Below are 13116 nucleotides of genomic sequence, written 5' to 3'. Positions count from 1 at the left end.
AAACTGTTGAATTTTTAACAGTTTGTCAATTTGAAACCATATTTGCATTTTTTTCTAACCCTAAAAAACAGGTCAGTGGGCAATCATGAACAATTTTCATAATCTATAGAAATCTATTCTTATAAATAAAATCGTAGTCTATGTTAGAGAGTAAAATCTACTTTACGGAAACAGATCGATGTGCAGTCTATCAGAATTCCTCTCTTGGGAAATTACAGCATGATATATTTATATTTCCATGATCTCTGTTCCGTATTTCAAGGCCATCAGCCAAATATACTAACAGCATTCATATAAAATTCATGGGACAGGAAATATAATTTTTGGAAAAATTATTTCAGAGTTCAACAAACTTCCTCAACATCATAGCATAAAAACGAACAGCTGCTAGTCTCTGCAGTAGATCGTTGTCATTTGAGGACATCAAGTAGACAATTTTCCTTCTGCTAGAGTAGTAAAATAAAGTACAACATAGTTAAAAAATAATGTACTCTGATAAACACAACTGCTGCGTTACATACCAGTTCAGCAAGAGTTGACACGATGTCTGAATCTTCTCCCTGGTAGATTTCAAAAGGCACTGTACAGTCATGAACCGTAGTTGCATTATCAGCTTCACTTGGAACTTTCTGATCACTCTGAGTGACTGAGTCTTGTGTTTTGTCAACTTTGTTGCCTGTTAAAACATGGTGAAGAAAGCAATATGCTGTAAAAATCACGGAGCACACCGAAAACAAGAGAAGAAAAGTCTAACTGTCATTCAATCAATTCACATTGTTTTTGTATCAATCGAAAAATGAAACATAGGTTGGAACTGACATGACAGGAAATGTACAAGCAAAATGATATTTTAGTTTGTAATGGACCAGCACAACTTCACTTTTGCGGTAAGATTTTAACTTACAACAATGAAGCTGACAAACTTTCTGTGACATGTTTTCATTTGATGACATAAGCCATGCTATAGCTACATGTGTTTGTTATCTTATGTTTTCATTGTGAACTTACAAATGTCAAAGAAAAAAGTCCTCTGTTGAATCAAAACATCCACCACATGTTTGAATGGATGCTGACATCGAAATTCTAGAGCCACTACTCGACAAATCCCAGATGCCAGCTGGCTTCAGTTGAAATAACAACAATCAAACACAAAAGTCAAAACATAAAATTCCAAAGTAGGTTCAATAAACATAGGTCCGGAATATCATGGTATATAGCCTACTTATATCTCCTTTCCTTGTCAAAGCTATGCCTCAGAAGGGTTACATGACCCATGACCTTTCTGAAGAAATAGTCTAATCACCAGTGAAATGTGCTCCAAGCTAAGTTTCCTATTAGTACTAGGCTGGCAAAGGGTTACTTGTTTATTGACGCTGTTCTTCAAAGATCAATCCCAGTGCTTTAACAAGACTATTAAAATGCAATTTCCTTGTTACAAAGCCCTTCTGCTGGCAGCGTGCTTGTGTTTGAAGTTTTCTGAGTAATGCCAACAATCTTAAGTACATGTATATGCCATCCTCTGTCACAGAGTGCAGCATAGCCAGGGGGCTGAATTAAAGTGGGTTAACAGTAGCAATTGCAGGAAAGGGGCAAGGCGATTGCGTTGAACCCTTCTAAACATGTACTTCTGTAATACTTGACTACACACGCAGAAAATAGTGATTTGCACAAATTCCACATTGACGTCATACTGGCCATGCAACAATTACCATTTGTTCAGTCAAGTTACAAAAAGTGTATCAAAGCGTACATCCAGCTGGATTCATAGTTTCTGACATTGTTTGAGAAAAACTGATGCTTGCTACTGTTAAGACTCTAAGCACTTGACAATAGACCACTGCATGAAAATGGAGGGGGGCATTTGATAAATATTGACATTAGCACATTTTTTTTCAAATTCACATTTTTTATTTTTGAATCAAACAGTTTAAAGTTTTGAGCACAATATTTAGTTTCATCTTGTCTCATTGAACTACTTGGTTGATTGCTCTGTGATATTTAGTCACTCTTGTCTTTTAACATGCATTATAAAATATTTGCTTCCACTCACTTCAAAAGGAACACAGATGATAGAAGAGTTTTGGTCAGTATATGTGTGTGCATTCTGATAGAATGACATTACAAGTTGTTTCTCTGAGGTTTACATGGGATTGCTGTAACTGAATTACTGAAGTCATGGATACATGTAAGTGGTTAGGGAGTAGCATTAGAGGTTACAAGTACATTTGCTACTTGGCTTTGGAATATAGTGAAACCACAGACCCTAGAAAAAGACTTTATCCATGGTATATGGTGAAACAATCTAATTGTCTTCACCTTCAACAAATCATGATTTATATCTGTTTTCACCTTTTTCCCATTCGTGTGCAAAAGCATAGTTGTAAGTTGATCAAAAGTACAGATCATACTACTTCTAATGGGGTTATCAGATCTTCCACGGTGAGAGTGGATCACAGACACATTTATCAGATCGTCCACGGTGAAAGTGGATCACAGGCGCTGCTTACATGTACCTTTACATCTGCATTGGAGTTTGACAAGGGACTGATATCAGTCTTTGTTTGTGATTACATGTGCCCTTTGATTGATTTATTTGACCTTTCAAAGTTCTACTCTGCGATGAGGAGTGCCGATTTTGAGTTTTAGTCCTTTCTGCGCAAACTTCCTGGATTAAACATTAGGGTGATAGAGATTGGGTTTGTTGTAGAGGATAGATCAATTTACATTTGAAATATAATAGGAACTTGAGTGCCTCTAGTGGCGCAGACAAATTCAATATTATTTCAGAGTTCCCTGTACTTTTTAACAAGCTCCACTGTGCTATATCAAGGACTTTGAAAACTATTGATACTGACTGACAGACTGCTATGATTTAGCCAGTGGGGTTTGTTACAATAGTTCCGTGTGTTCTAATACACAAACAAGCTCATCTTCCAACATAACTCGTGAATCAAAGTGTTAGTGTTTTCACACTGTTTTTTTGATGAATAGATATTTCATGAAGGAGCAGCCAAAACAGAGAATGGAATACAGAGCAAACAGTAATTCAATGTGAACAGATGTAGAGGCCTGGCATATCATTAAACTATCAGCACTATTTGATGAGAAAGCGTGACAGTGACGGCCATTAGTGCAGCTGCTCACCATATAATTGAGATGACACACGGTGTCATGTTGAGAGGTCACACCTTGAGAAAGTGGGTTATCTGTCTGTCAACATGTACACTGCTGTCAATTTCAAGTTAATGCCAGATGCCATTAACACTATGTGGCAGTGCATGTTTCTTTGTGATTGGACAATTTCAAGTCCTCTTGAAAAACCAAATCATTAAGAACAAAATCAAAGCACATTGGCACTTCATTCTGCATGGTAGATGAAGAACATATCCCCATCAAAATTTGACATTGGATTATGTAGAAATCTTTTCAGGAGAGCAACTATAAAATTCATATGAAACTCACTTCTATCAGTTGGTTTGTTTGTTTGCAATGAATTTATAAACACGACTTGCAACACTTACCATTTCCATTTCTGAGTTGTTCAATCTTATCCATCAATCCAAGACCCTTCTTCTTGGCTTTCATTGTCTGCTTTCTTTGTAACCATTCAGCAACTTTTCGGTTTAAGTTTCTATTTCTGGACAGCTGTTCTTCAAAACCCATCCTGTATGCATCAGCCAATACTTGACTGTCTTCTACTGACTTCTTCATTTCCTCAATCTTTTGTCGATGAAATAATAGTAATAAAAATAATGATCATCATCATTGTCATGGTCATCGTTATCATCATCATAAGCTAAGTCATCATCATCATCATCATCATCATCATCATCATCATCATCATCATCATCATCATCATCATCATCATTATCATCATAAGCTTCATAACTATCCTCAATGTCATCTTCCTCATACCAATAATGATTTTTTGTACCTAAATACAGTGACCTGTTAGTCAAATTCTAGAAAATTCTAACTCAGTATAAACGATAAAAGTGTCAGATATACACATCATGAACAAATTCTTGATCATCTGGACACTCATCATCACCATTATCATTACCATCATGGACATCATCATTATTGTCATCATTATTAGTTTTATTATCAGCATCACCAGCACCATCATCATCAACATCATCACCATCGTCATCAACATCAATATCATCATCATCATCATCATCATCATCATCATCATCATCACTATCACCATAATTGTCATTATCATCATCACCATCATCATCATCCATGTATCACTTCTAACACACAAACCACTGACATATTCCAACAGTTCAGTACTCGCTTTTGGCACTAGGATGCTAATAGTACCTGTTCTGAACTTCTTAATAATATCAGTAGAATTATCTATCTTTGGTGAGTGTGATGCCATACATACGCATAGAAAAACATTTGCAGACATACCTGATCTTGTAGTTTGCCGTTTTCTTTCTTCAGATGTGCTGCAGCTCTAGCACACCCACACGGCTCTGGATTTGTGACACGGCAACGACAGGCACCAAGAATTGACAGCTGCTGTGTAAAAATTCAAAAAGACAGTTGCTTTTCTAAGTAACTGTTGGCACTTTTTGTGATCATATTGCCAATTGGAGATATCAGAAAGTTATGTGGTGGTAATATAATTTGTATGGTTTATGGATGCATGACTACCAGTTGGTCACTTTTGAGAGGCTTCATGTATTAATAATGCTTTTAGTAGGAGAATATACCTATGAGATGATCTATTCACAAATGACAATATGGGATATAGCTACACACAATTAAGTTCCTCTAGGGTATATTAACACTGTTCAACAATGAACAATTTGCTAATGCACTTAAAACCGTACAAATTGTGTCAGATACACACTTGGCATGTTTTCTTCCTTTACAAATAGCTTAATGAAACTTCATTTTGACAATCCTTCATGGATATACAACATGCTGTAGCATCGGAATAAATTTCTGTCAAATGGTAATTATCAACTTGACACCAAAAAGAATTGCCGTTTTGGAATTTTGATGTGGACGGACATACATACGCACATACTAACATACATATGTACAGACATACAGATGCCACCAACCTACCATATAAGCTCTCTTTGGTATATATACATACATGTATACCAAATGTGAGCTAATAAGGATGATAAATAGCCTTAGGTAGATGTATGGTGTCAGTGTTTTAATATGGTTATCATGCTCTGTTTCAGATTTCAAATGCTGAATACACTCTGATTTCTTCTCACCCTGGCAGCCACATATACACTGGCTGAGAAATTTCACAAAAGTTTGTGCCATGAATCATCCAAATGGGAATCCAGGTGCTTAACATACCTCTGCTATGGAGTTCTCTGTGTAAGTACTATCTGTTGTTGACCGGTGTTTCTCATAAGTCAGTCTCTCCCTGACATCCATCATCGCTATCAACTCATCTCTCTCTCTGGTGACAGCTGTGAAAATAAGGAAAACCGGTAAACAAACTACACCATGTCCCATCGGAAATTAAATTTACTTAACCATGACTATCCATGGGTTAGTACCTGCCCCTCACGTACATGTATCTCATGTTTCCGAAATTTTCATTTCAATACACAGAACAACACTGAATTCTAAAGCAAATGTTGGCCAATAACTTAATAGTAGTGATAGATCATGATAATACACTGACTTTCATAAACAAATTTTATATCATGAGGTACAGCATTTTGAAAACCAAAAGTTTTCTTGAAAAAGCTAAATATGCTAAATGCACCCGTATCTTTGACTTTACTCCAACTTAAATCATTAAGTCTGCATTCACTTTGAATCCAGAGAATGTAGCCATGAGGTTTTATATGGCCAACTCATCAAATATTCACATATGCAAATTTATGCAGGTTAAAACAACACAAAATAGAGGCAGCCCCAAAAAGGTACACATCAACTTTAAAAGCCCTTAGTGAAAAAGATGTTTCACTTTAAAAATGAGAAAACTAGCCTGAAAATTTGCTTAGACAAATTTTATTATCATTTCAATAAAACTGAATGAGGTCAACCCTTGGGAACTACCACCAAATTTATATAGATTGCTACAGGATGAACACTTTGGGAAAGATGATTTTGAAGAAAAAAATTTAGCAAAAATGAGCGAAAATATTTCAATTGTAAATATTTTGCTAATTTTGAGGAAACTCAAAGAAAAATATCCCTCTGTGCTACATGTGGATTTTCAAAGCTGTAAGACTAGTCAAACCCAAGAAAATGCCAAAAATGAAAAAATCCCTAAATTTGCGTAGTTATATAAATCCTCATCATTTGAGCAGATCCTAGTTGGGTCATCATGAGTCACCTGTAATCAAAGTACGAAAATTTCCTGCCTGATATTTCAGAGAAAAAGTGCAAAGTTGACCGAAGACGATGGATAACGACATACAATCAACTGATCAGATAAGTACTGACAGCAGAGCTAATCTTAATTATAAAACATTATCTGTAGTAAGTATCTGAGAGATCATTCAAAAAAAGTATACTGTGGTTTCAAGGTTACTTTTGCAATGGAAATGTAATTCAATCCAACCCGTACATTTAATAGGATTTCTTGGCTAGAAAAGCTATAAAAATCAATGAGTTTCTGATATGATAAGTGTTTGAATACGCAGGGTAATTTTTAGATGAGTTCATGGTCTGCAAACAGGAAAAAAAATCCATCTAACTACAGACTGATATAAAACTATGACCCATAGGGTCACATCTTGATATTTGCTGGGATTGTTTGCCGAATCTGTTTAATTATCTATAACCATGATCTCATATTGCAACAATTACAAAATGCCATTAACTCTGAAAGTCTGCTGACCTCTGGATGCAATAAGATCGAAAAGATACACAAAAAAATGCCTAGGAACGATACAATCTTCATTTTCTTAATGGTAATTTCCTTTCAAAGCTGGGGAAAAATTCACAGCATCACTGTATGCAAAAAATTTATAGACCCCATATTCTCAAAGTGCTTGAAAAGATCGCTCTGACACAAATGCATATCATCTCCGAAAACGGCAGCATGAGTGACGCTGAGAGACAATGTATCAAGCTACAGTACCACCATACTGAATTCGAGTCAGACTGGTTGGCACCACTTATTTCCAGTATCAGTGTACCAATTCTAAAAGGTCGACTTCATTAATAATGGTCTTGTTCTTTTCTAACCAGCCGAATCACTTTTTATACCTATTAATATAGTCTTGCATGTTACAGCTTCTCTGAGTAGCAAATTTATGGTCATAATTTTCACGTCACATCAACAGTACGATTACAGATGACCAATTATTGACCACTGCAGAAAAGGCCAAGTATCTGTTCAGATTGAGTTGTCTGGAATGTTAGTTCACTTGGTTACTGTGATCAAGTTATCTTCAAAATATCGTGATTTATGTCCAATGTATACTCAGAAAGACAGACTTTCTCCTATTTCATAAAGTTACACATCTGGGCATGTTTCGTGGATTTAAAATTAGCCCTTAGGTATGTATTCATCTATATTCAAAACCAGTAGCTGATTAGTATCAAATTGATTGGCAACTGAGACACGCAGAAACCCCTCTTAAAAGTGTTTGCTTGGTGTATTTCGGTGCTGAAATCTGAAAAAAATATTAATGGCTGTAATATTCCTTTGGTTGGCCAGCTAGCTGAGATGCTGAAAAATGTACTGTGAGTTTAGATCTACTCTGCAAAGTGCTAATGCATCATTGCTAGATTTTCAATGTGGTTTATTTGGCTAATTTATGGTGTCTGGTTCTTAATCTCAGCGAACATGTTCCCGCTTTCTATCCATTTCCCGGCATATAGATTGAACAACTCCATTGAAATCAACGGAGTTGTAGCTGAGGATACAGAAACGGAAGGCTTGCAATTAAATTACTTCTTTCACTTTTGTGTCTGTGACAGCAATTTCCAGCAAATGTGGCAAAAGCGGTTTTAAAAGCGTGAAATTAAATCCCAGTTGGTAGCAAATTTTCCACAGTGCACGGAACAGACGTCTACTGTGGCATCTTACCCATTTTCTCTGCGTCAATTTTCTTAAGTTCATCAGACCTTGCTTGGAGAGTTGTCATCAACGCTGCATTCTCTAGACACACCCTGTCAGAGAATGAAAGGAACAAGAAACTTTCATTATGCCATTTTTATAACCCTTGAATGACCTTACATCAGATATCTCAGAGCCATACTAGTTATTCAAAATTCATAATTTACTGCAAGAAGACAAATATTTTTGCTTCATGGTAAATTACATTGGCAAATCAGGGTGATGTAAAGTATAATATGCCTCGCATACAGATTTTCAGGCTCTTGAGTTTTTACAATACTTTTCTGGTCTACCACTTGTATGGGCTCATTTTGAAGCACGTACATGAAGTTTTCATGGACTTTTTTTGCAAAAATTGAAAAAAATTTTCCCACAAAAGTTAACACAGGGATGGCCCCCTGTTTGATTTCTAATATTTAAGATAATTTGTGTCACTAGCACCCAAATTGCACTGTGATCCTTTATGTTGAAAGAGAATGGTTTAAAGTTTCCTTGACTAAAGTTCAGGGTGTCCAATCAAACTGGTGGATTTACACTCATGAAAACACTACGAAGAAAGATTGTGTAGGTAGTATAACGGGGGCAACAGTTGGAATCAAGGTTCAGCAACTGTAATGATACATGCATGTTTGTGTCTTCAGTATTATTGTACAAACAATTGGCGAAACTTATTTGAGTAAACTTGTAAATGTAATATTCTATCACTTAGTCTCATACCGGTATATCACAGAATAATTTACAAACCGAAAGCTAAATTATCCCCATCTATCACTGTACTATGGCACAACCCTGCTGTATTAAATAGATTGGTTGGTCCCGTATCAAGCGAGGAGATGAAAGAGGTAAAATCCACTTTTTATTTTGCACCAGTTAAAGGTATCCTAATTATTATATATACACAGTTCTTGAAAACATATATAGATGGTACAATGTACTTCATAAGGTGGATCATCTACAAATTGATCTTGGGTAAAAACAAATTTGGTAAACATATAAAGAAGCAGGGAAACTTTTCACAAATGCTTACAGGAAAAATTAATCTTTGATGTATCCAGCACATTGTATCAGCTTTTTCTATTTTGTAACCTTTTTTTGACTGCAATAAAATATTGATAAAACATAAAAAAATTCATCTTGGGGATTCTTGTAATTGTATCTGGTACATGACAACTGATATTCACATGTTTCACATCTGTGATTTTGTGATAAATATTTCATTTCACCGGTTTCCATTTTCTTTTCACCATGAGCCCTGGAGCACAATCTCATCCTAGGGTTTAAGATTCTTCTTAAATCGTAGATAGGAAGAAAAGATTGTCTATGCTTGAATCTACACACACAGATCCGCTTACTTGTTGAATCTATCAGCCCATGTTTCTTCACTCAGCATTGTGTTCCCAGACTGTAATTCTAACTCGAACTGCAAGGAGTTCACATCCTGTGAAAAAAGAAGGGACGTGACAAAGACATGAACTTGAGTTCACAGTTACATCCATGGTAGATGTACATGTAGTCTTGCATCAAGTGTGCCCTGAACTCGCATCACTACTTTTCACCAGTCATTTTCATCAATACACTTTGTTTTGAGAGCCAGCATCACTGGTAATACAGCAATGCTGCAGTGTGCCGTATCCATGGAAACAGAGAAGTTAAAATACCTCATTTTGGGTCAAAATGACAAGATAGACCCAGGATTTAATTTGAAAGAGGATCTGATTTCTGTAGCCATACTTTTTTCACAAATGGAAAGGAATTAATCTGGGCAGTGGACTGCAAATTCCAGTTGTAGTAGAGGAAAGTAAATGTATTGCACAGAAATGTTTATGTAATGATCTGGTGAAAAAGGTGAGGAAATCTCTCACGCAGAGTTTGGAGTTTAATCAGCAAAGCCAGCCAGCAATCAGCTGACAAAGACCAAGCACAGTGTGGCGAGTTCTCTCTAATTGGTAGAACTGAATACTACGATATTAGTTTATTTGAGAAATGACCTAGCAATTAGGGTAGCGCACTACTCACATTTGTACTGTGGGGCACAGTTCACACATGGCGGCTTATGATCCACTACCTTATCCAACGTTAAGGTAAGTTATCAAACCCAGTGTGTTGATAACTACCCAAGGCATATGCTCACATCACATGTTAGGAGAATGGGTAAAGAGTACCAGTATTAAAACTGCCATAATGATTCAAGTAATCTCTGCAGTATTTGCCAGGGAATGCTTAGAAGCCCAGGGTCAAGGTAAAATTGTACAGTTCCGCTGATACAAACACGGTTGAAGGCATGGACAGATTTACTGACAAAATTTGGTAACTGACGGAGGGGATCATCAAAGGATATGAACGGCAATTTCAAGTAAATTACTAAGCAGAGTATCATTTTTGCAGAATTTGAAACACATCTCAGGGCATGCCTTGATAACGATAATGTGCATACAGATAATGAGTCTTCATCGATGACAGAGTGCCTGCTAGACTGGTTTGCATTGCATTTGAAATTTGCTATGGTACATGTATGTCTGAATAAGAATTTGTGGTTTGTAAAACTGAAATGCACATGGACATATTGAATGTTATCATGAAACAAACTGATTAGTCGGTGTATAGCACAGTGCTTTACTTTTGTAGCCAAAGGCTATATTGGTCAGATTCATTATTAACTAATCAACACACACGAGTACACATTATTCATACACTTTATATGCTGAGATTGAAGAAATCAGTCTGACTATGAGTGAGTAATGGCTTTGACATGTGAAAAATTGAAACATGAAATGAAGGCTACATTGGTTTACATTATGCAAAGTTAACTTATTCAAAGTTAAAAGAAACTTGGCTAAGATGCAGTATGCCATGCTCCAGATATAACAAAATTTGTTACAAATTGGCGAACGTATCGGATCATATGGCAAAACAAAGTTATGATTGCACGTACCATGGAATGGCACACTGTCTCTGTGCCTGAATTGCACAAATTGCTGGTGTGTCTAAGTGATAATTTGGTACAAGGAAAGTTTGTAGGTAAACAATATCTTGGCATTGCATTATATCTCAAATTGACATTCATACATTTACCATTACAGTATATTGTCCTCCAGCAAAATTAGTAAAAAGGTCCACGTGTTTGAGTCAGGGTTCTGGACGAATGACCCCTACCTCACTAAATCTTTGAATCAATTTTGGGAATTTTCTTTGCATCGGCAGTATACTTATATGTTTCGTATCTAAAATGTTCTTGCTTCAGTGAGAACCTATTGATTCAATTAAGTTACATGTACTGTAGAATATGGGTACAAAACTAATATGAAATAATAGGGTTTTCTTTATAATACAGTACAGAAACTGCAGTGATATTTCCGCTGTCTTCTTGCTTTGATGTGTAAATGGAACCCTGGTAATTGACCAGGTACTGTATAGACACTATGACAATTATTGACCTGCAATTTTCAATGAAATCACTTGTCAAAGAATATGCACATCACAGTTTTTGTTAAACTGTGTAAGCATTGCATACAATGATAGTAAGCTTTGATGAAAGACAGACAGAGTGATTATTTATACGCTCCTTTACACAGGTTATCTGCCGTACTTTTTCTGTGAATACACCCAAAATATCTTAGATGAGTCATATTTGATAGTTGGAAGACGAGAGTCAGTCCAACTACAACTATTTTCCATGGAAAAAGGGAGTACACAAAAGACATGATGAAATGGTAGGTAGGTTGAATAAAGATTAATTTCTTGAAGACGTGAACTCTGGTCCGGCACACTTCTTTCCCTACCATTTTATCATAATCTGAGACTCCAAACTTGACAAATATACATGTACTACATATAGCAATCATTGACCTTGGCTAGGTCAGGAAATCCAATACTGTACATTGATCAGAGAATTTTCTTGCTTTACATAAAAGATGATGCATGCCTGTGAAAAGGTATAGGAAACTCTGCAAACTCTGCACTGAATAACGCTTGCTTTGTCTAATAATATCCTCCAGAAGGGCAAATGTCCAATGGGAAATATGTGTGAATGAAGGGTAATAAACTGCATCATGCAAAGATCCCTGCTTCTGTATTTTATCTCAGAAGAGCAAAAGGTCTGTTGCAATGCTCATCAATAAAAAATATAATACATGGATAGAAAATGTCATAAACTATTTAGTACTGCTCCCAAAGGTTGTATCCTTACAAGTACTGTATTGTGGATAACTTGTTTTGACATCATGGATTTTCCCGGAGTTTTTATGCGTACATGAATGTTCACAATGGATACCTCCCTTTGCCATGAGTTCATAAATATTGTACAACATGGACTGAGAATTAGTTCCCTACAGAAGGCAAATACGCTGTGATACTTGTGTTCAAATGTTATACATGATTTAAGGTAGAAAGCGCCTCAAGGACATACGGTCATACTCTCAAATTTTTACAATTCTTTTCTGATCTACCACTTGTGGGGGCTCATTTTAAAGCTCTTGGAGAAAGTAAAACTTTCCTTGTCTTAGTTTTTCTAAAATCCAATATTTAATTTTCCCTCATAGAGTTAACACAGGGATGGTAGCCATTTTGAATGCCAAATATCGCAAAATGTAGTGTAATTTGTTTCGCTAGTTCCAAACTTTGCACGGTGACCCCCGACTTTTATTGTTGATTTGGTAAGGGAATGGTTGAAAGTTTCATTCAGGAAAGTTTGAGCAAAAGTTTAAGTCTTTCACTTTCAAGGCTCATACTACATTAAAACTTGTGTACATAGTTATGATTGCTGCGGTGTTTTGGTGAAGGATGGTACATTTGTACCTCAGTAAATTTTACCAGGGTTGCCCTGTCAATGCTACATGTAACAGGGTTCCCGTGGAACACCAATGCAATCCTATTAGAGGACAACTAATATGTTACCTCGGTTCCCACACCATTTTTACCTTTTTTACTTTTTTATCTTCCCAAACCTAAGTGAAAACACTGCTGGGTACACATTAAGGTTTGTAAAATCAATAAAATATGTAATGTGACATTTTCAAATATGCGCATCCCTCCATTCGGAGATTGAATCATGT

General features: G+C 36.1%; 1 protein-coding gene across 3 annotated transcripts in view; it reads right to left on the bottom strand.

Annotated features, from left to right (window-relative positions):
- The window catches only part of LOC139119881 (coiled-coil domain-containing protein 125-like), a 28931-nt gene that overhangs the window by 3140 nt on the left and 12675 nt on the right, over window positions 1-13116 (bottom strand). For 2 of the 3 annotated variants that reach the window (XM_070683814.1, XM_070683817.1), the window contains exons 5-10: window positions 9418-9503; window positions 8036-8118; window positions 5338-5453; window positions 4423-4533; window positions 3522-3720; window positions 522-676 (exon numbers count right to left, since the gene is read on the bottom strand). In XM_070683814.1, coding sequence (XP_070539915.1) covers window positions 522-676; window positions 3522-3720; window positions 4423-4533; window positions 5338-5453; window positions 8036-8118; window positions 9418-9503 — 750 coding nt within the window. The remainder of the gene's footprint in view (window positions 1-521; window positions 677-3521; window positions 3721-4422; window positions 4534-5337; window positions 5454-8035; window positions 8119-9417; window positions 9504-13116) is intronic. The other variant, XM_070683816.1, reaches the window with a different exon arrangement.

Source organism: Ptychodera flava, chromosome 20, assembly GCF_041260155.1.
Source record: "Ptychodera flava strain L36383 chromosome 20, AS_Pfla_20210202, whole genome shotgun sequence".
Taxonomy (NCBI): Eukaryota; Metazoa; Hemichordata; class Enteropneusta; family Ptychoderidae; genus Ptychodera; species Ptychodera flava.
This window is presented reverse-complemented; position numbering and strand designations above follow the sequence as displayed.